The following is a 24,523-nucleotide window of genomic DNA, read 5'->3' as shown; positions in this document are numbered from 1 at the left end:
GTGGTCTCCACAGGGGACCAGAGCGGTGGGCAATGTCAATTTTCCTTTTTGAACCTCTGGCCCCATCTCCGCCTTCTCCGGAACCACCAACACCAACACCATGGGGACCTCCTCATTCCAAAGTTTTAACAGATTGAGGTGGTAAATCTGTAACGCCCTGCCCCTGTCCATTCGCCTCACCTCATAGTCGACATCCCCGACTCGCCATGTGACCTCAAAGGGTCCTTGCCACCTGGTGATCAATTTGGAGCTCGACGTGGGCAACAACATGAGTACTTTATTTCCTGGTATGAATTCCCTAAGATGCGTGCCCCTGTCATACAGATGGACTTGACATTCTTGGGCCTGCCGCAAATTCTCCTGGGTTAGGTGTGTGAGTGTGTGGAGTTTGGTACACAGGTTGATAATGAATTGAATTTCATTTTTACTTGTTGAAGGTCCCTCCTCCCAATTTTCACGCAGCACATCTAGAATGCCATGTGGCTTATGCCCGTATAATAATTTGAATGGGGAGAACCCCATGGAGGCTTGTGGGACCTCTTGCTCTATGAATAACAGGGGCTTGAGCCATTTATCCCAGTTGTGTGTGCCCTCGCTCACAAATTTCTGAATTATGTTCTTTAGGGTGAGATTGAACCGTTTTACTAAGCCATCCGTTTGTGAGTGATAAACACTGGTGCAGATAGGCTTGATTCCCAGTAACCCATACAGTTCGTGCAGTGTGCGTGACATAAACAATGTGCCTTGACCAGTCAGAATCTCTTTGGGGATTCCAACTTGGGAGATGACACGAAAGAGTGCTTCTGCAATACGACATGCTGAGATATTGCGAAGGGGCACTGTTTCCGGATATCGCATTGCATAATCCACCAGAACTAAAATAAAGCGATATCCTCGTGTTGACCAATCTAATGGCCTGATGAGATCCATCCCAATTTTTTCGAATGGGGTCTCGATTAATGGCAGACCCCACTCTTCACTAAATGTGCCATTAATTCCCTAAATCCAGGCCAATCAGTCCCCAAAATTATCAAGTGGGTAAGCTGAGGATTAACCGCTGCCTTTACTCTAAATTTCTCCCCTTGAAATAGAATGTGGACTGACACTAAAGGATAGTTGTGAACATCCCCATGCACACACAACACCTTCACCAATTGTGCTTTCCCCAATGCCTTGTCTTGCACCAGGCTTTGGTGGATTGAGGTCTGATTACAGCCGGAGTCCACCAAAGCCTGATACGTATCCCCTTGGATACTCACCGGTATGCGATACGCTCTGGCCCGATCGAGGGCGGTCCCTGGCATGTTGGGGATCCAGACCACTGCGTCCACCTCCATCGCCGAGCACTGATGCTGGAGGTGCCCTGGCTCCCCGCAGTGCCAGCATACTGGTCCAGGCTCTCCCTCTGCACCAGTGTTCTGGAGCTCACTCACCTGAGGGGGGGAAGACATAGACATGGAAGTAGGAAACAGTAGGGAACCGCGGGTGTGGCGGGCCGGCTGGGGTGGAGCCGGCCCCCGCCTCCACGGTGGGGGAATGGGGCGAGGACGAGGAACAGAAGGGGAGAGAGAGAGAGAAGAGAGGGGAGAAGAGGAGACACGCTGTCCTGCCATCAGAACAGCCGCCATATGGTCCTCCACCAGCTCGATGGCCTGATCCAGCGACACCGGGCGATGGCATTGGACCTACTTCCGGAAGTCGGGCGATGAATTGTTCCAGCACCACCAGGTCGATGATTCCCTTGGTGTCACGGTTGTCAGCCCTCAGCCACCACCGGCAGGCATCCTGGAGTGGCTGGCCAACCTCCTCCAGGCACAGCGCGTGGAAGTGCTGCCGTTGCTGCTCCGGGGTGCACCCCACATGTTGGAGGACGGCCCTGTGGAGGTCGGCGTAGACCAGCCGGCTGTTGGCAGGGAGCTGTAGCACAGCCAGCTGCGCCTCGCCCGTTAGCAGGGGGAGGAGGTGCGCCGCATGCTGTTCCACCGGCCAACCCCATGCCTTTGCTGCCTGCTCAAAAAGAGTGAGGAAGGCTTCGGGGTCGTCATGCGGACCCATCTTAGTTTGGGTGAGGTGGGGAGGGTCCGCTGCGGTGGTGATGGTGGACCCCACCGATGCGAGAAATTGCCGGAATGCCTGGCGATCTTCCTGCTGCACCAGCCCCAGGGTTTTGAACTGTTGTTCCTGCTCCTTCCGGAGGGCAACCAGCACCTGGTGCTGGCTCTGTTGGGCCATGGCGAGGGCATGGACCAGGTCCTTGAAGGGGGAGGACTCCATGAAGCTGTTCTCTTCTGTACTCCATCCCGGATTTCGGCACCACTGTAGAAGTAGTTTAAGGTGGGTGGAGCACAGAAGTACGGCAGGCCAGAACTGAATTCTCACAAATTCTTTTATTGCACTTTTCAGCATCTTATATTTTGCTCGCCCCCCCCCCCACACACACACACACACACATGCACACAAGTATCCAGGTTGGGGGAGAGGTCCCTTCCTCTGCTCTCCCTCTCCTCTTATAGGACATGGTCACTGGGGAAGACACACAAACAGATTAATTCCCATCAGGTGCAGTGATTCTGCCACTTACCTTCCCTGACTCTGCCCTCCATTCACAGACCGACACTTGACCACGCCCCCGCTGCCACACAGTGCATACTCGGCTACCAGCCACCCTTGTTTCCCTGGGACGACACGCCAAGCCAGGTACAAGCTGTCAAAGATTGGTTTTCATGCAGCCAGACAATATGGGAGGAGGTACACCAACATCTCGAAACCGTCAATGCCCGGTATAAGGAATATGCAGACAAACATCAGGCAGACAATCCAAACTTTTCCTTGGGCAACAGAGTATGGGTAGCAACTAGGAATCTAATAGAACCCGACACCTGCAAAAAACTTCAGCCATGATTTATCTGACTATTCCAGGTGATTCATTGCATAACCAATGTCTCATATCATCTGGAACTACCCCCTCACAGTAGATTAGCACCCACATTTCACATCTCCAGTCTAAAACCTGCCATTCCAGGCCCCCTTGCTGAGAACACACTGGTCCAGGAGCACCCAGCTTTCAACATAGAGGGCGAACCCATCTACCAGGTAAACAAGATCCTCAACTCTAGACGAAGAGGAGGGCAAGTTGAATACCTGGTAGATTGGGAAGGGTATGGCCCTGAAGAACAGAGCTGGGTTTCTGCCAAGGACCCACTCCTCAAGCAAGAGTTCCACGCTCTTCATCCCGACAACCCAGCACCCAGAGGTAGGGATGCCCTAGGAAGAATGTAGCTCCCAGAGGGAGCTCCTTGGGGGGGGAGGTTTTCTGTCAGTAAACTTGCTGAGAATGCTCTGACTACAAACATGGACACCTCGAACTACAATCCCCAAGGTTCACAGTGCCCTCTGTCTCCCGATTACTGAGTACAGCTGACACACATTCTCCTAATCACCACTCTCCCTACTTAAGCCACTTTCCCACACTATTCCAGTGCGAAGTATCATTCTGCTCTACCAGTCCCTACCAAGCCTTGTTATTTCTGTCTCCTGATTTCTAACTCTTTGCATTCCTCTTCATGTTTTCACCCTTTTGTCTTCTCTCTTCTACATTGTTTGCTGATTGCCTGACCCTTGTTAGTTTACCAACCATGATTCCTGCCTTCATCTGCACATACATCTGTAAGTACCTGCACTCTGACTGTTAGAACATAAATTGTGTCAAACTAAATTGTAAGTGTAGTATACAGTAAATAAAAAAAGTTTCCAGATGACACCATCCTCATTGGACTCATCTTTGATGAGGATGAATCTGCTTACAAGTGGGAGATTGACCATCTGGTGTCCTGGTGTAGACAGAACAACTTGGAGCTCAATGCTCTAAAGTCAGTGGAGATGATTGTGGACTTCAGGAAGAGCTCTGCCGGACCCTCCCCATCACCCTGTTTGACTCCCCAGTTACCTTTGTGGAGTATTTCTGCTTCCTGGGCACTAAATTCACTCAGGAAGACACCAAGAAAGGACAGCAGAGGATGTTCTTCCTGCAGCAGTAGAAAAAGTTCAATCTGCCAAGGACAGTGATGGTGTACTTTTATACCACCATCATTGAGTCCATCCTCACCTCCTCCATGACCATCTGGTACACTATTGCTTCTGGCAGTGACAAGGGCAGACTGCAGGACATCATTTGCTCTGCTGAGAGGACTATTGACTGCAATGTTCCATCTCTTCAGGACCTGTATGAATCTACAACCCAAAGGAGAGCAGAAAGGATTGTGGCCAACCCCTCTCACCCCGGACACAAACTTTTTGAGTCACTTCCCTCTGGTAGGAGGTTGCGGTCTGTCAGAACCAAAACCTCACACCATAAGGCCAGCTTTTCCCCTGCTGCAGCTGGCCTCATCAATAAGGTTAGAGACCACTACTGACTCTAAAGTCTTATCTCACATTCTCATTCTGTATCATTAATGCATTTCCTCTCTGAACTGCAATTTTGCACATTTCATGGTCATGTCATGCATTCTCATCCTGTGAAATTTTTTTGCACATTCCAGCATGTGGGGTACAGCTTGGCTATTTATGTAACCCATTGCACATATTCTCTTCTTCTCCCACATTCATGTCATGACTTCTTATTCTCTTCAAACAGTTTTCCGGTTGAGAGTATGCCGTGCTCATTCTGGCTGCTGCTTCTCACAGGAGCTTTTTATTATTACTTTTTTATTTTCTCTTTTTGTTTTTCTTTTTTTGTGTTTGTGTATTTCAATGTTTGTTTTTCTTTGAGTGTTTTACCGCCGGTTGTGGTGTAGCTCCAGATGCAGTTTTGGCTGTTGGTTCCCTCCAGGCCTTGGTTTGCCTTGGGTGATGCCTGTGCTCCTCGGTATGGACTGCAGTGAGCTTGTTGTTCATTTTAACATCGGGGTTGTCCAGCACTCTGTGCAGTGATGCTTTTGTGCTTGGCACGGTGTTCTGAGTGATGTTGCTCGGTGGTGTCACGGTGGCTGTACAGGCAGTTTGAGACATACTAGCACTCTGCATGGTGGTGCTTCTGTGCTCACCTTGTGGATCCATGGCATGGTGTTCCGGGCGGTGTTGCCTGGCAGCGTTGCCTGGTGGTATCATGGCGGCTGTGCAGGCAGTGTGGGACTTGTTTTCATGTGCCTTTTGGTGGGACTGTGGCTGCTACACCATTGGAATAACATCCTGACCTTTATTTGGTGGACTATTTTTTTTCCCCCTCCCTTTCCTTATAATTGTAACGCGACCTTGGGTATTGAGAGGTGCTATATAAAATCATTATTATCTTCATCCTGTGACCTATTTTTGCACATTCTGGGACAATACTGTACAGCTTGGACTTCAAAACAACCCATGTGCATGCCCCTTAAATAAGTCTACTTTACAAATATGTATATTTTAGAGTCCTCCTATTTTTTATTCTATTTATATAAATACTTTTGTCTATTTTTAAATTCTTTTGTTGTAATTGTTCATGTACCGACCACCAAAGCAAATTCCTTGTATGTGAGAACATACTTGGTAATAAATTCTGATTCTGATTTTCTGATCTGAGCTTGTAAATAGCTGAATAACTAATTCAGATGGAAATGGCCAAATAGCTACAATGTGACTATTCTCAACAGGTGCAAATAGATATGAGCAGCAAAGTTAACTAGGGATAATAAATTCACAGATACCAAAAGTATGTCATAGCAATGATTTTATGATATTTTTTCAATGACAAATTTGAAAGCATTAGACAGCATATTATACTTCCAGCATATCTGGCCAAAATGAGATGCTTCCTGTCTTTCTATTGTTTTGGGGCACCTCTCGCTGAATGCCAAAAACATGAAGGTGTGTTTTAATATTCTGCCATTGTGCTTGAATCCCTGACCCTGCCCTGTTCTTCCAGTACTGGCCTTTCAACCTCTCCTTTCTCTTTGTTATGACTTTAGCCACTTTGTAAGCTGATAGCCTCAACCTTTAACCATATGAAATATTCTATCTTCCTTTTCTTCATGCACTCATTCTGCTCCAGGATTCAGACCAAGTGCAAATCCAGCAACCTGTCAACCTCCTAAATGGTTATACTGAATTATTATATATCCAGGCCAATTTTTCCATGGAGTAAAAACATGTATTCTATTCTCTTCTAGTGGGTTTATTGGTGGCATGCAATATTATCATATTGCTTATCCTCCATGTATCACGCCACTCTCCCCAATGGAGAATGAGCGTGCAATATTGTTATAAGATTGCATGTTGTCAAGACAACATGATGTCACACATTGGAGCACATACAAAGATCCAATGACAAAACTTTTCTGCTGCGCATGTGCAGAATAATTTATTTTTCGACCGAGAAAGAGAGAGGATCCAGTGCTACCCTAGTAACAATTTTATGTTCCCAGAACGTTCTGGGCACGTACGCCTTTGGTTGCCTATACGGTGCATATACGTTAGGTTTGGTTGCCACTTGGTTGCCATATGGTTGCCATGGAAAGTTTTTCTGACGTTGCCCAAACGTTTCCTGTTGGTTACAACAACAACCTTCCCCTGCCCTTCCCCTAACCTTGCTGGTTGCATGTTTGGTTCCCTGAATGTTAGCCTAACGTCCCCCTGACGTTAGAAAACTCAGTGATGAATGAACAGGCAAATTTGGCAGGTCTTGAAAGTTTAATGAGATAAAATATCAATAACAAATTTGAATAAAAAAAATGCTTGAAAATAAAAAATAAAATAGAAAAGTTTCTGAAAGTGTAACAGTGCATTCAATAAAACAAATCATATATACAAAACAGAATAAAATAGAAAAGTTTCTGAAACGGTGCACTCAATAAAACACATTCAAAACAGAATAAAATAGAAATAACAGTTTTTTAAAGTGTAACTGTGCATTCAATAACAAACAAAATAGAATAAAAAAAATCACTTCACAAAAAAAATCACTGTTCACAATTCAATTGTCCATCCATTGCTGCTGACCAACTGATCTGAAAAGAAAAAGGAACAAAATGTTTAAAAACAAGAACAATGAGCACATGTCCACAAAAGCATGATAAACCACCCTACTACCAACCACGAAATTTCTGTGATTGCACCAAATTAGAGAGCAGAAGTATACCGTCTGTGTGGTGCAAATTTTAGAGTCTGCCCAAGGCATTCCTCCACTTCAGCTTCCGTATGGCCAGGAAATTTTTTGACACATGCAGCTAGAAGGCAAAATAAAGGAAAGTTACACATCAAAACCTAGTCAGTCAAGCATGGCATAAAAGTGATGTGATCAATATATAAACACTTACCCTTTATAATCTTGCACAGAACGAGGTCATCAAAGGACATTTTGGCCCGTCTGCCCCGCAAGCTGTACTGGGCGAGTACCTCATTATTTGCTGCTCGGCGTAGCATACGGTGAATGGCTGCCCCTCTGACAGTTTCAAGAAAATGTTGCTGTAAAAAAATAAAAATAATTATACAATGAAAATTACTGTAGCGAGCTAGCTAGCTAGCTAGCTAGCTAGATAGATAGATCAAATTACCATCTTGTTCCACTTGTCTGGTTGTTCCAGACTCCTATCCAACTCCAGCAGCTCCATCACCATGCTGCATGGTTTAGCCAACACCACATCATCTTGCTGGAGTTGAGGCGTGTGTGTCGGGGCATTGGTCTCCACCAATGACTCGATCTTGTCAAACCTAGCCTCGGTCCTGTCAAACCTAGCCTCGAGCCTCCGCATCAAGCGACTCATGTGGGCCTCTGTGACTATGGGGACAAATGTGATGGAAGTTGTAATTTATAATGTACTTTCCTGAGTGAGTGAACTAGTTAGTGTGTATAAAAGTACTTACTTCTCTCAAACATGGCTGCGATAGCCGAGACACCCTGTCCGTCATGAAGTGCCCGGCTGCTGGCTGAAGTTTTCAAAAAGAAAATATTAGTTTTCCTGTTCATGATTTTGTATTCCAACATCTGTAAATGGGAACTTGAAAGCAACTGTACCTTGAACAGAGTCAAAAGAGGTTTCCAGTGATTCTTGGAGGTGCCTGGTTGACTGAATTGGGTGTAGTGCCCGGCTGCTGGCTGAAGTTTTCACAAAGAAAATGTTAGTTTTCATGTTAATGACTTTGTATTCCAACATCTGTAAATGGGAACTTGAAAGCAACTGTACCTTGAACAGGGTCAACAGGACTTGGGCTAGGGTGGTGAGGACTGGCTCCAGTCCCAGCTGGTGTTGACCCTGAAAAGATGGTGCATATGGATGTTAAGTCATTTATTGGGGGGGGGTTCTTATACATGGTATTCGCAAAAGAAGAACCTATGATAATACATTAGACATTTACAAATAAATTGAAAAAAAACACTTACATTGTGGTGGTAAGGGCATTGGGTCCTGCTGACCTGAAAAGAGCACACAAACATCAGATCAGTCACGTAATATACACCGGTATTCATCATGAATGTTAGCTCCAAGCTATGAATGATGATTTGGGAACTGTTAACTTACACACAGGGCTTCCAGGCACAGTCCGAGTCTTGGGTTGCTTCTTGGTTGCTGCTACCACTGGAGCAGAATCATCTGGAAGGAAAGACCATACAATGTGCAATGTAAATTTCTTGTAAATGACTTGAAAATGAACACTGAATTGAGTAACTAATGTTGTCATTAGTGAAGAGAGCTTACCACCATCAGAGGATTCAGAGACAAACCTCCTTGGGCACTTACGCTGCCTTATTGCAAAAGTGTTCACATCATCCTCTGTCTCAACACTTGAGGACTCCATCGATTGCAAACACTTCTGTTCAGCTTTGGCGTATGAATCTATGGAAAATGACTTTTAGTCAGTAGCACAAAAAAAAAAAAAAAAAAAAAGTGCTGCCATAGAGAGAACAATTCAGTATATTCTATGTAGTGCATAGCAGCGATAGCTCACCTGTTTCGTACCAAGTTTTCTTAACGGGATGTTTGGCCCAAGTTGTATTTGGTGCTCGGCACTTCACAACATGCAATCGCACATTGTGTGTCGTCCAGTAGCAGACCATGCCATGCTAAAAAAAAATTTTATATATATATATATATATATAGTGCGATTTGCTGGTATATATATATAGTGCGATTTGCTGGGGGGGATGGTGGGGATCATCCCCCCCTCTGGTTTTTATCTCTGCTGAAAAAAATCCTTGGGGACAACCCTGTCAATAAAACAAACAAACCAAAAAAAAAAGTTGACATGACAGGCATGTTGTGAGACAGTTTTCTATGGTCTACATTGCACTCACTTTCAAAATGACCCGAAGTGGCAGCTTTGACGTTCACGAACGTCTAGGGTTGCCAACCGTCCCATATTGGGCGGGACATCCCGTTTTTTGGGTAATTTTAATTTGTCCCGTCAGGGACAGATCCTGCCCCTCACTCCAATGCTGTGGTGTAAATCGCGTAATTGCCGTGAGAAGCGCTATTACCGCGAGTCGCGGTCATCTGCGATTTAAAACCATTCACTGTTGCCATATCCTGAATTTTTAAGCTATACTGACAAAATAGGCATCAAATTAAACTAGAGCAGATGGTGCAGCCAGTGGATCCAGCCTAACTGTTCGATAAGGATAGCAGATAGCTTAAAAAAAAAACCTTCCGAAACACTCCTGCCTTTGTGATGTCTTTCTCTCTTCTTCTTCTGCTATGAAGCATTGCAGAAGGTTCTTAGGGTTTTCAAATGGACAATTAAGCAAATATCAGGGTTTTACAGCTACAGCAAATCATTTTTCAGTTTATGACATTACCTTCATAAATATGGCCTGATGAATTATTTGGCCAAAGTTTAAAAGAGAAAAATGAGACAATAATATTAGAATTGTTTGTTATTTTGCATTAAGTTACTTAAAAATATCCATTAATTGGTCTATTAATTTTTAAAAGCTCTATTTTAGAAATGAATTTGTAGTGGCCTACATTTGAAACGCTCACCTAAAGGCGAATCGGTACTGTAACTATTTTGGGGCGCTGGGGTGCGTGTACAGGGCCTGTACCGGTACTTGTCCGCACCCGGAACAAAGTGTCCCTCATTTGGATATGAGAAAGTTGGCAACCCTACGAACATCCCCAGCAAATAGATATATTGTAGATAATCAGAGTGTGAACGTGGATTTAGCGCCATGAATCACATCCTTACTGATGAGCGCAACAGAAGGAATGTATCCACACTGACAGCCTTCTTTTCCTCGCTGTCAATGGGCCAGACGTGCGTTCCTTCCCTGCTGAGAAATTCGCAGAAATGTGGATTAAAGAAGGGCGAAACGCGGCGGATAACGCACCGACGGGAAAGCAGAAAAGGCCACATGAACTGCACCATCAGAGCAAACTGTTCATTTAGTATTCATGTATTTCAGTGATTTTCGAGTCACTGTCCATTTAATCTGGAGGGAGAGAAACATTACAGCAACGCGACAAGCAATGCGAACTTTGTTGTGTGTTAGTGTATTTAGTCAGAGAGATAGGAAGATGAATTTACTATCTCTGGTTTAGTGTTCGTTTTCATTTAGTGTTATTCATTTGATATCATCGGATGTTATTGAGCTGTTAGCCTATTGTTACCTTAATTTTGTGACGTTTCATGATTAAAAAAAAATAAAAAATCCCCCCTTCTGGTTTTTTGACAAATCGCACCCTGTATATATATATATATATATATATATATATATATATATATATATATATATATATATATATATATATATAATATGCTATCAAAAGTATATAGGCATATGTAAGCATACATATTTGCTATGTATCGACAAAAAAAAAAAAAAGACTCGTACCTCAGAAGTGTGTCCAAGCCATGAAGATGGCACAACCTCAATAGCATTGTCTGTGAACTCATCTGTGAAAACAAAGGCATCATTAGCAACTTTCCTTGACCACAAACGTTTGAGACATATTTGCAAAACAGATGGAATTCCCCTTTAAGGTATAACCACAACCAGAAAGAAATCACAAATTACCTTTTCGAAAGTAGAGTACTTGAACAGAAGCAGGCTTCAGTACTTCCAACAGAGACGTTTGCTTCCAAATCCAAGTTCCGGGTAGTGACTTTACTACACGCACCTATGTCCTCTTATCCATCTGTCCAGCCAATGAGGAGTGTTCGTTTTGCGTCACATGCCGTTGCGTCAGGCAACCTGACCAATCAACAACTTACAGTGGCTAGGTCTCGTTTCTTCCTGTAGACCCCATGGGAACAAATCCAATGGATAAGGGAATCTGAACTATAAAATAAGTTACTTATTTTACAGTTCAGATTCCCTTATCCATTGGATTTAATACATGATGATTATTAACTTTTATCACAACCCTTCACACCAACAAAGTGTTGTTTTTCAACAGACAGTAAAAGTTACGTTACGTTTTCTGTGCAACCTCTGAACTACAATGCTTGTCTCATGCTATATTCTAAACTCCAAGCAATGTGGTTTGAGTGAGCTAGGCCAACAGAGTACTGCAGTAAACGTGTTGCTGATCTTTGCAGCCTACAAAAGTAGGCCCTCACTTGAGGTTTTATCCACCAACATACTATATTTCGTCAAATAATACATGGGGAAATCCGTACTGCTGTTATGCCGCCGTTCTGAGGCACAAATACACAGACATTTTAACAGAGAACACCGTCACCTACACGACATGTATATCGATATGGGGTAATCATGTGGAACCTCGGCGCTATGGCGTTAGCCATGCTAAGGTATGCTACATAGCATTATATCAGCGTGCTAAATCACAACAAAGGTGAAAGAATTATGTACAAGTTCTTTGTCAGATGGGAGACTGGAAAAGACGTGTTTTAGAGATACCAACAACGATTCACTTCGTATAATGTGACCGGAGATGGTTGCATGCATAGCAGCTAACTGCTAGGTGAATACTATTCACATTTATACAGAATAAAATAACACATTACCTGATCGCACGTACTGTAAATCCAGATAATGTACACTGGCGCTGGTAGTTCTAAATCCAACAAGGAGACTCGGTGAAATTTTCAAATAGCTAAATAAAAGGGCCATCATAGCATCCATTAAGTCCGCCATTTTGTTATTTGTCTTAGAGCTGTTTGAAAGCACAGAATTCTGGGTAATGTGCAGGATGATGATGCATCGAAGCTACCTAGCTGGACTTTTATTTTTAGAAAATAAGAGAAGAGAAGTGGATTTTTGTATTGCAGCAGATTTTGTTAGTGGTACAGGGTGGATTTGGTTGTTGTTGGGACAAAGTACAAATAAGTTGATCAATGGAGCTGGGTGTGAGTGAGTTGGGGCAACAATAGGGATAATGTACCAGAAGTATGTGCATGAGAAAATGTAGGCATTATTGTAATGCAGCATGTTTTGAGGGCGAAATGTGTGACCACAACTTAAAGGTCAAACTTTTGTTGCTGCTCTGCCATATTATCAGGAGCCAGTTTGCACCACACAAGACTGTGCACCAAGTCACAACAACCCATTGCCAAACCATGTTCACCCTCTTCATATGATATATGCTGCAGCCTGCTCATTACAGATCACTTGAATTCCACAAAAAACATCACCACTTACAATCCAAACAAATTTAGCCTATAAGTTTATTTCTGCAAACCAGCCACACTCTATCCACATTGCACTAACTAGAAAAACATTTAACCTGTCCATTTTGCTTTCACCATTCCCTTCTTGCCCAGTAAAATATCTTTTACATTTAACACTCAAAATGCTTCCTTTCCTTCGTTCTTAATGGGGTCTCCTGGAATTGAATTGGAGTCGCCTGAAATAACCAATAGAAGGAAAATACTGAAAATAAAAATGTTCAACTAATTATGTTATATATTACAAATAAAATGCTATATATCAGCTTTGAAAAGAAAACATCCACATAACTGAAGGCTAGGCTGCTGATCAAAATATAGAATATGTGACACTGTGCAATCTCTATAAAATCTAAAAAATGTGTATGGGGTCATGAGAAATTGGTGATGTAAAAATGGGGTCCCAGGCCCAAAAAGGTTGGCAACCACTGCTTTAGACAGTCAAAACACATTACTCAGGAATGTACATGGGTTTGTCGCCTATTTTTGTGAAAATTTCCTTGCAATATATCTCACAACGGGGCGGCACGGTGGTGTAGTGGTTAGCGCTGTCGCCTCACAGCAAGAAGGTCCTGGGTTCGAGCCCCGGGGCCGGCGAGGGCCTTTCTGTGTGGAGTTTGCATGTTCTCCCCATGTCCGCGTGGGTTTCCTCCGGGTGCTCCGGTTTCCCCCACAGTCCAAAGACATGCAGGTTAGGTTAACTGGTGACTCTAAATTGACCATAGGTGTGAATGTGAGTGTGAATGGTTGTTTGCGTCTATGTGTCAGCCCTGTGATGACCTGGCGACTTGTCCAGGGTGTACCCCGCCTTTCGCCCATAGTCAGCTGGGATAGGCTCCAGCTTGCCTGCGACCCTGTAGAAGGATAAAGCGGCTAGAGATAATGTGATGTGTGATGTGATATCTCACAACTCAACATAGACTAGCCTATTTATCTGGCCTAGTATGCACACATTTCTGTTGACCATATGGTGTCTTCAATGTGTGAGGGTTGGATTCCAAACCAAAATGGCACGACATAACAATGCATAACAAAAGGAAAGTTATATGTGACAGTTTACTATGGCAAAAAAAAAGGCTACAAGTACAAAAGAGGTTGAAATAAAAGATTAAAAGATAATTTAGCCAGCATCAGGAAAAGCAGATAGTATAGTTCTCAGAACAACAAAAAAACAACCAAACATAACGTTGTGTGGAGGTTATAGTGTAACCAAATGATAACGTTTCAGTTGGTTAGTTACCTCAACGTTTTGGGGACGTTTGGCTTCGTTAGGTTTATGCATAACCATGAGGAAACGTTCTCTAAATGTTAGTTGTTGGTTACGTTCTAACAAACCTTTAGAGAACCATAGGCTAACGGTACATTAACATTCTGTGTTACTAGGGTAGGTATAAGCACTAAATTAATAAACTGAAAACTGAAACTAAAGACGTGCTGAACACCTGAAAGGCTACCAAAACTTCATTATATATTTTTCATGCATATTTACAAGAGAAAAACATACCAACAGACATAAAAAAAAACTGGAAAAGAGACACGTCAGAGATGTAAAACTTCCGTGCTAGCAAGTGACTGTGACAGTTTGTACACAAACATGGCTGTGAGGTTTGCTTCGTTAAATAGAGAAGATTTAGAGAGAATTTTGATGAAGAAAAATGTGTCGAACACCCAAAAGGCTACCAAAACTTCATTGGATATTCTTCACGCATTTAATCTTCCACATTAAATCTACAGAAACACTGGAAAAGAGACACATTAGAGATGTAAAACTTCCATGCTAGTGAGTGACTGTGACAGTTTGTACACAACATGGCCACGAGGTTCACTTCATTAAAAGCATAAGATTTAAAGCATCAGATTAAAAGCAGTGATACATACATCTTCCGATGCACAAACTTGGACACATCATCAGTGTTGTATCCTGGCTTCATCGGGTGTTTTGGGTCTTACAACAGACACCCTCAGCCAGGTGACCTGACTGGGGTTGATCAAGCCCTGGTCTGTGTCCAAGTGGCATACTACGACCCCCACTTGTCGCCCCTCTTCAGCCAGAGCCATCTGGATGCCTTTTCTGCCACCTCCATGCTATTATTAATGGCCCTTCTCCTGCTTTGACCCATGATCCCCAGGATTCCATAGGCCTTGCTGAGGGAATGGCCTGCAAACCTCCAACAGCCCACCTCCACTGGCATGCACCTGGTCCTCCACCAGTTCCTGCAGCAGTCCTCCACAAGCTCCTGATATTTTGCCCTCTTCCTCCCCTGTGCCTCCTCCATTCTCTCTTCCCAGGGCATGGTCAGCTCCAAGAGGATCAGCTGTCTTGTGGCATTTGACACCAAGATGATGTCTGGTCTCAGCGTGGTCTGGGTGATATGAGCTGGAATCTTCAGCTGCCTTTCTATGTTGACTGACATCACCCAGTCTCATGCTGTGGAAAACAGACCTCCTGGGCAGTTCTTGGGTCTGTTCTTTAGCTGCTCTCCTGCCTTCACAAACTGGATAGTTCTGGTTGTGGTGTTGGTATGCCTGTCATCATTGATCCCCTTGCTGATTGCCTTGGCGATGGATTTGAGGACCTGGCTGTGTCTCCAATGATGGTGACCTTCTCCCAGTGCCTTGGAGCAGCTGCTTAGGATGTGCTCAAGGGTCCCAGTTTTAGAGCAAAGTGGACAAGCTGGTGTTTCAATCTTGCCCCATTTGAACAGGTTGGAAGGTCTGGGGAGGACATCATAAACCCCCCTGGATCAGAAACTTGATCCTCTGGGTGTTCTATTTCCAGATGTCCTGCCAGGTGACATTCTGTCCTTCACCTGTTCCCATCTCATCCAGGCACCCTGCTGTCTCATTGCCATGGCACTAGATGTTCTTTCTTCCTCCACTGTGGAGCGCACCTCTTCCTGAACCAACATTTGCCCCTCTTTGCAGTGTTAAATCGGGTCAATGGAAAACATCCAAGCCCAGCTCTGCCACGAGCCACGCTCCCAAAAAGGACCTTCTGCTGTAGGCAAGCTTCTGCCTGCTTCACTGCCTCACCTGCCTTCCACTTCCTCCCTGTCTTTACAACAATCCCTGCCCCAGTTACTTTGTTGTCTCCTGATTTGGTGTACTGCAGATGTTCTCTTGCTCAAACCACAATGAACTCCTCCCTGATTGAGCTGAGAGGGAGGCTGACCTTATTGGTGCTCCCATACAGAGTAATGCTGCACAGGCTGTGTGGCAAACCTAGCCACCTGTAGAGATAGCTGCTCACCTTGTGCTTAAGCCCATCTACTGCAGTCATAGGTACCTCATAGATGAGCAAGGGCCAGAGGATTCTTGGGAGGATCCCATGCTAGTAGACCCATGCCTTGAATCACCCAGGGAGACCAGACTTGTCTACCACCTTCAACCATCCCTCCAGGTAGGTGTTGGTTGCCTTGATGGAATCTGTATCCTTCAGGCTACAGTTGAAGACTTTCCCAAGGCTTTTCACTGTTTTTTCTGTAACCGACGGAATTTGGTCTTCTCCCAGCCTGAAGCAGAATCTATCCATGAGCTTCCCTTTTTTCAGGACCAAAGAATGGGATTTGGTGGGTTTGACGCTCATGCAGGCCCAAGACATGAGCTTCACCAACCCCTGAAGGATCCACCTGGCTCTGGGCATGGCTGTTGTTGTTACCATGATGTCGTCCATGAAGGCTCTTATGGGTGGCTGTCTCATGCCTGACTTGCTGAGAGGGTCTTGACACTCTGGTTCCACTGACTTGACCAGCATGTTCATTGCTAAGGTGAACAGGGTCACCGAGATGGTGCAGCCAATGATTATCCCCACTTCAGGCTGGTGCCAGTCAGATGTTGTAAGACCAGCAGATACCCTCAGGCTGAACTTTCTGTAGTAGTCCAAGATGAGATATTGCACCTTCTGTGGAATGTGGTGCCTGTCGAGTACCACTCCTATCAGTTTATGCAGTATTGAACTGTAGGCATTGGTGAGATCCAGCCACAGTACTGCCAGGTCCCCTCTGCCCTCTCTCGCCTCCCTGATGAGCTGAGTCACCACACCTGTGTGCTCTAGGCAGCCTGCAACACCTGGTATACTTCCCTTCTGTACCAAGGTGTCAATGTAATTGTTGTTCAGCAGGAAGTTGGTGAGTCTCTTGGCTAGCATGCTGAAGAAGATCTTGCTCTCTACACTGAGCAGAGAGATGATATGAAACTGATCAACCTTCTCAGATGTCTCCTCTTTCAGAATAAACACCCCTTCCGCATATCTCCATGACTGGGCGATCTTCCCTCTTCTCCATATCACCTTCAAGGCCCTGCAAAGCTAGTGTAGTAGCTTTGGGCAGTTCTTGTAGACCTTGTAAGGCACTCTGCTTGGGCCTGGTGCAGAACTGGCTCTTGCTCTCCTCACCACTTCCTCCACTTCCTTTAGGCTGGGCTCCTTCAGGTTGAAGTCTGCTGTTGGCTCTGGTGGAGTTATGAGAGCCTCACATGTTCCCAGGGGTTGGTCTCTCCTGCCATCACTGTAGGTGCTCTTAAGGTGGTCATTAATGGCTTCTCTTGAGCAGGTAAGACAGCCAGTCCTCTTCTGACCTAGAAGTTCCTTGGTCAGCTTGAAGGGGTTGGCCAGGAATACAGCTCTCCTCCTTGCCCTCTCCCTATGCCTCCTCCTGTGGTTTTCTGCCCTCCGCAAGGTCAGTAGCTCCTTCCTCAGGATTGCCCAAAGATCTGTCAGACCTTCCCTCTCCACAGCACCTGCCTTCTTATACTGCCTCTTGAGAGCCTTGAGCTCTTCCCTGAGGTGCTGGATCCTCCTTGCTCAGTGATTTGGAGCATAGGCTTGCAGTGTGGGCTTGGCCTCCTTCATCCCGAATCATGCGGCTGCAATGTTAACTATGATTGTAGCCATAGTAGCCAGCCGGTGGTCTACATCCCCCTTAGCCATCTCCTCCAGGATCTGGTCAATGTCCCCATCAAACTGATGCCACTCAGTTGTCTTTGAGGACTGGGGCTACTGGATCCTTGAGTAGGCTGTTGGAGTGTCATCGTGGACAGCTGGTGCAGCTGTTGCTTGGTGGCTCTGACGGTTCTGTTCATCTCTGGCAGCTGATGGTAGTTGGTGGCTCTGGGTACTACACGGAGTGCAGAATTATTAGGCAAGTTGTATTTTTGAGGATTAGTTTTATTATTGAACAACAACTATGTTCTCAATCAAACAAAAAGACTCAAATATCAAAGCTGAATATGTATGGAAGTTAGAGTGGGGTGTTTTTAGTTTTGGCCATTTTAGGAGAATATGTATGTGTTCAGGTAACTTTCACTGTGCAGAATTATTAGGCAACTTAATAAAAACCAAATATGTAGCCATTTCACTTATTTATTTTCACCAGGTACACTGATATGACAACTCCAGATTTGCAAATAAACATATCTGACATTCAAACACAAAACAAAAACAAATCAGTGACCAATATAGCCACCCTTCTTCATGAGGACACTCAAAAGCCTTCCATCCATAGATTCTGTCAATTTCTTTATCTGTTCACGACCAACATTGTGTGCAGCAGCAACCACGGCCTCCCAGACGCTGTTCAGAGAGGTGTACTGTTTTCCCTCTTTGTAGACCTCACGTTTTATAATGGACCACAGGTTCTCTATGGGGTTTAGGTCAGGTGAACAAGGGGGCCATGTCATTATTTTTTTCACCTTTCAGACCTTTACTGGCTAGCCATGCAGTGGAGTATTTGGACGCATGAGATGGAGCATTATCCTGTATGAAAATCATGTTCTTCTTGAAAGATGCTGACTTTTTCCTATACCACTGCTTGAAGAAGGTTTCTTCCAGGAACTGGCAGTAGGTCTGGGAGTTGAGTTTGAGTCCATCCTCAACTCGAAAAGGTCCAACAAGCTCGTCTTTGATGATACCAGCCCATAGCAGTACTCCACCGCCACCTTGCTGGCGTCTGAGTTGGAGTGGAGCTCTGTGCCCATTACTGATCCAGCCACAGGCCCATCCATCTGGCCCATCAAGAGTCACTCTCATCTCATCAGACCACAGCACCTTAGAAAAATCAGTCTTAAGATATTTCTTGGCCCAGTCTTGATGTTTTATCTTGTGTGCCTTACTCAGTGGTGGTCGTTTTTCAGCCTTCCTTACCTTGGCCATGTCCCTCAGTATTGCACACCTTGTACTCTTTGACACTCCAGGAATGTTGCAACTCTGGAATATGGCAGAACTGGATGCTAATGGCTGCTTGTTAGCTTCACGCTTGATTTTCCGCAGATCATGTGCAGTTCTTTTGCGCCTTTTTTTTCCCCACACGCTTCTTTCGACCCTGTTGACTATTTGCAATGAAACACTTGATTGTTCGGTGATCACGTTTCAACATCTTCACAATTTCAAGAGTGCTGCATCCGTCTGCAAGACATCTCACAATTTTATACTTTTCAAAGTCTGTCAGATCTCTCTTCTGACCCATTTTGCCAGAGGAAAAGAGGTTGCCTAATAATTATGCACACCTGATATAGCATGTTGATGTCATTAGACCACACCCCCTCTCATTACACAGATGCACAGCACCTGATATACTTAATTGGTAGTAGGCTTTCAAGCCTAAACAGCTTGGAGTGGGACAACATGCATTAAAAGGATGTTGTGGTCAAAATACTCACTTGCCTAATAATTCTGCACTCAGTGTACTTGCCATTGGGTCAGCTAGTAGGGTTCTGGCAGTAAGTGTGACCAACACCGGGAGGCTCTGGGCACTGTGGTTTGCCTCTGGGCCTAGCTCCTCCGTCGTCTCACCAAAAGATATATTTCGAAAGAGAAAGCTGTGCTAAACACCCGAAAGACTACCAGAATTTCACTGGATATTCTTCATGCGTAGTTACAAGAGAAAAACATACCAATGGACATCAAAAACCTGGAAAAGAGAACAATAGTGGAAATATTGTAAAAGTTCTACTTGGAGGTGAGGAAAAGTGATGGAGACTTTTAGAAGAGGACTCCACTTGTGGACTTCACTCAGCAAAGCCCTTTTCTTTTGAACAACTGCAGTGTAACAATTAATGACTATCAAAATGAACTTGAACTGTCAACCTGTACATAGCTTGTATATAAGTTGGGTTGTTCAGGCTTTTTGGACTTGTACCATTTATATTGTTAGAACTTTGACTTTGTACATGTACATTGGATTGACTGAACATTAAATTATGTTCGATCAGAATGTTAATATCATCATTCAATATTGGTAAGTTACCCCCTGTTAACTTTTTGTAAAATCTATAATTGCTCCATTGAATGTGTATGTATAATAATAATATTGGCTGGCTTTTTTTGTGGTACATCAGATATATTCCATTCAGCTAGCATGATACACGTGTGTGTGTGTGTGTGTGTGTGTATACACAGTTGTGGTCAGAAGTTTACATACAGTTACATGAATGTCATGGCAATATTTGGGCTTTCAGTAATTTCTCTGAACTGTTCTTTTTCTGTGTCAGAATGGCTGTATTCCATCCATCCATCCATACATACATACATTATTTGTAGCCGCTCATCCTGTTCTACAGGGTCACAGGCAAGCTGGAGCCTATCCCAGCTGACTATGGGCGAGAGGCGGGGTACACCCTGGACAAATCGCCAGGTCATCGCAGGGCTGTATAGCATATACCTTTAATTTAAAAAAAAAAACACTCAAATTTGATGCCTAAGTTTTAATTTTCTTTGGGTTTTCTGAAATCAACACAGGGTCAAAATTATACATACTGTATAGGATCAGAAATTTACATACACTCAGATTATTAATTCAGAGGTGCTGAAATGTCCAAAATGTATTTTATCTTCCCAAGACCGAGGTCTCTTAATTTTTTGTTAGTGATCATGATTAACTACAGTTGGTAGCTTCTCTCTGCCTTCATAAAAAGGGTTTGTTTACAGCACTCATTGGATTGACCAACACACAATACAATAGGAAAGTCCAAGGAGCTCAGTGCAGATCTGAGAAAGAGGATCACAGAAGTACACAACTCTGGAATGTCTCTTGGAGCCATTTCTAAACAACTGCAAATTCCAAGATCAGTTCAAACAATTGTATGCAAGTTATTGTGAGGGGTAGTCACTTTACCAAGCCACTTTGCTTCAAGAAAACCCAAACTATCACCCTCAGCTGAAAGAAAATTGGTTTGGATGGTCAGGAACAACCTGGGAACCACCATGGCACAGCCCTGCCATGAACTGAAAGCTGATGGATCACTGTCTACAGTTCAGTGAGTTTTATATCACCATGGATTAAGAGGCTGCTATCCAAGAAATAACCCCCTGCTCCAAAATTGACACCTTCAAGCTTAACTAAAGTTTGAAGCTGACCACATGGACAAAGAAAAAAAAAAGTCTTCTGGAGGATAGCTGTATGATCAGATGAGACAAAGATTGAGCTGTTTGGCCACAATGACCACCATGTACAGAGGGACACTGTAGCAACTGGTGGTAGGATCATCATGCTCTCAGGCTGTTTTGCTGCCAGTGGAACTGGTTTATTGCACAAAGTGGATGAAATAATGAAGAAGGAGGACTACCTCAGAATTCTTCAGCATGAATCATCAGAAACTTGAAAACGACTTGGGAGTTACAACAGGACAATGAACCCAAACACACATCAGAGCTAGTTGTGGAGGATAAAATAGGCTAACATTACACTTAAAACAAGTCCTGATTTAACCCTATTGAAAATATATATGGACCATGCTTATAAGTTGAGTACATGCTAAGAAAAAAAAAAACTAATTTATTTGAACTCTACCAGTTCTACCATGAAGAGTTGTGAAATATCCAACCAGAATTCTGCCAGAAGCTTGTTCATGGTAAACAAAAATGTTTAGTCAAGTTGAATCTTGCGAAGAGACATTTTACCCAAATATTAGGTGTGCTGTATGTATATTTTTGACCATGTATGTATACTTTTGATCCTGTGTTGATTTCAGAAAACCCAAAGAAAATTAAAATGCTTGCACCAAATTCTAGTGGGTTTTTTTTAAATTAAAGATGTATGCTGTACAGTCATTCTGCCACAGAAAAAGAACAGTTCAAAGAAAGTACTGAAAGCCCAAATATTGCCATGACATTCATATCCAAGATGACATTCATTTCAGTGTATGTAAACTTCTGATCCCAACTGTATATTGACAAAACTATGTTGGCATGTGACCATCACAGCCATATGTGAGCCTTCCCCATACTGATGCTACAACTGTGGACATACACAATTTACTAGGATGTTTTGTTTGCTGTAATACAACCCCGATTCCAAAAAAGTTGGGACAAAGTACAAATTGTAAATAAAAATGGAATGCAATAATTTACAAATCTCAAAAACTGATATGAATGAATGAATCCTTTATCACTGTTGCCAGTGAAATTGACCATCAACCTGTCCTTACAGAGGGGGAACAGGACAGGAAGACAGGGATAAAAGAAAAGGAAACACAACATGAGGAGAGATAAGGAAAAAAAGAATACCCCCCCCCCCCCACTATGCTCCTGTCAGGAGTACAGTGTGGGAACATTTAAAAAACCTTTGCACATAAGCACACAATAACACAAGTACACTTTAAACACGGGACTTGATGGGAGGAGGTAGAGGTAACCCAGCGCAAGCAAGCAGCCATCCGCTCCTGCAGCCACGAAGGCACTGGTCACACACCCACTTGTCACACTGGGGATGAAAATGGCGACCGCGGAAAGTTGGAGAAGGAATGCAAGGAATGCGAGAGCATCTCCCAGCAGTGACCTTCAGGGGGAAATGTTGCCTCAGAAATGGCCTTAACTGAGGCCGGTGCTGTCTCAGGGAGCCAAATGTCGATAAGATATAAATTGTTTGGTCTTTCCAGACGCAGTCTTTGCACGTCCACACCGTTCGTCCATATCTGTCCATTCCATCCATTTTGTTCAAATTGGTCTCCAAAAAACTTTTATTCCTTGCAATGCCGAAAGCTTCTCCAAGATAACAACCATATTGTGGTTCAAGTTCTAATATCCACAGTTTGAGTGCCGACAGCTTTGCCCACCGCTCCAATCATATCGGGCAGCTTTGTGGGGCTTTGAACAGCTGTCACCGTTGTCTGATTTCCTTGATATATCAGGGCAATGCTAAATCCAATCAGCAAAAGTCCTGTAATCATGGTTCCGAATAGGTAGATATCTTCAATGTCCTTCACAGAAAGAATCGCCAGGCACACGACTCGCCACCGCTCCCACGTGTCCATCGTGTAACCAGCCGCAAACGTTCCGGCAGGACAGGCGGGGTCCCCAGAACTGTCAATTTCGTTAGGAGACCAGTTTATCAGTTCCATGCTTTTTTTAGTTTAGAAAGTAATGCGGGGAGAGTCTCTTCAAAAAGTACAGCAGACGAGACAAGACAAAGAAGCACAAGCAGGGAAAAAAAGGAGGGAGAGGGAGAGCAGAGAATGCGACCACCTTCTGTGGAAGCACGGAGAAAAAAAAGTATATATTTTTGTATTCACAATAGAACATAGACAACATATGAAATGTCGAAAGTGAGACATTTGAAATTTCATGACAGCAACACATCTCAAAAAAGTTGGGACAGGGGCAATAAGAGGCTGGAAAAGTTAAAGGTACAAAAAAGGAACAGCTGGAGGACCAAATTGCAACTCATTAGGTCAGTTGGCAATAAGTCATTAACATGACTGGCTATGAAAAGAGCATCTTGGAGTGGCAGCGGCTCTCAGAAGTAAAGATGGGAAGAGGATCACCAATCCCCCTAATTCTGTGCTGACAAATAGTGGAGCAATATCAGAAAGGAGTTCAACAGCGTAAAATTGCAAAGAGTTTGAACATATCATCATCTACAGTGCATAATATCATCAAAAGATTCAGAGAATCTGGAAGAATCTCTGTGTGTAAGGGTCAAGGCCGGAAAACCATACTGGGTGCCCATGATCTTCGGGCCCTTAGATGGCACTGCATCACGTACAGGCATGCCTCTGTATTGGAAATCACAAAATGGGCTCAGGAATATTTCCAGAGAATATTATCTGTGAACACAATTCACTGTGCCATCTGCTGTTGCCAGCTAAAACTCCTATAGTTCAAAGAAGAAGCCGTATCTAAACATGATCCAGAAGCGCAGACGACATCTCTGAGCCAAGGCTCATTTAAAATGGACTGTGGCAAAGTGGAAAACTGTTCTGTGGTCAGATGAATCAAAATTTGAAGTTCTTTATGGAAATCAGGGGCGCTGTGTCATTCGGACTAAAGAGGAGAAGGACGACCCAAGTTGTTATCAGCGCTCAGTTCAGAAGCCTGCATCTCTGATGGTTTGGGGTTGCATTAGTGCATGTGGCATGGGTAGCTTACACATCTGGAAAGACACCATCAATGCTGAAAGGTATATCCAGGTTCTAGAGCAACATATGCTCCCATCCAGACGACGTCTCTTTCAGGGAAGACCTTGCATTTTCCAACATGACAATGCCAAACCACATACTGCATCAATTACAGCATCATGGCTACGTAGAAGAAGGGTCCGGGTACTGAACTGGCCAGCCTGCAGTCCAGGTCTTTCACCCATAGAAAACATTTGGCACATCATAAAATGGAAGATACGACAAAAAAAGACCTAAGACAGTTGAGCAACTAGAATCCTACATTAGACAACAATGGGTTAACATTCCTATCCCTAAACTTGAACAACTTATCTCCTCAGTCCCCAGACGTTTACAGACTGTTGTAAAGAGAAAAGGATATGTCTCACAGTGATAAACATGGCCTTGTCCCAACTTTTTTGAGATGTGTTGTTGTCATGAAATTTTAAATCACCTAATTTTTCTCTTTAAATGATACATTTTCTCAGTTTAAACATTTGATATGTCATCTGTTCTATTCTGAATAAAATATGGAATTTTGAAACTTCCACATCATTGC

General features: G+C 43.8%; 1 protein-coding gene and 1 pseudogene across 1 annotated transcript in view; both read right to left on the bottom strand.

The window, feature by feature from the left end:
- LOC132871282 (uncharacterized) overlaps window positions 1–8,645 on the bottom strand; it is a 41,294-nt gene extending 32,649 nt beyond the window's left edge. Inside the window, exons 1-7 of the mRNA XM_060905402.1 lie at window positions 8,493–8,645; window positions 8,354–8,386; window positions 8,157–8,225; window positions 7,988–8,068; window positions 7,837–7,899; window positions 7,527–7,750; window positions 7,290–7,437 (exon numbers count right to left, since the gene is read on the bottom strand). Coding sequence (XP_060761385.1) covers window positions 7,290–7,437; window positions 7,527–7,750; window positions 7,837–7,899; window positions 7,988–8,068; window positions 8,157–8,225; window positions 8,354–8,372 — 604 coding nt within the window. The 5' untranslated portion in view covers window positions 8,373–8,386; window positions 8,493–8,645. The remainder of the gene's footprint in view (window positions 1–7,289; window positions 7,438–7,526; window positions 7,751–7,836; window positions 7,900–7,987; window positions 8,069–8,156; window positions 8,226–8,353; window positions 8,387–8,492) is intronic.
- Window positions 8,646–14,615: 5,970 nt separating this feature from the next.
- LOC132871281 (uncharacterized) lies at window positions 14,616–17,488 on the bottom strand (annotated as a pseudogene).
- Between the last annotated feature and the right edge of the window lie 7,035 nt (window positions 17,489–24,523).

The sequence above is a fragment of the Neoarius graeffei genome, chromosome 23, assembly GCF_027579695.1.
Source record: "Neoarius graeffei isolate fNeoGra1 chromosome 23, fNeoGra1.pri, whole genome shotgun sequence".
Classification (NCBI taxonomy): Eukaryota; Metazoa; Chordata; class Actinopteri; order Siluriformes; family Ariidae; genus Neoarius; species Neoarius graeffei.
This window is presented reverse-complemented; position numbering and strand designations above follow the sequence as displayed.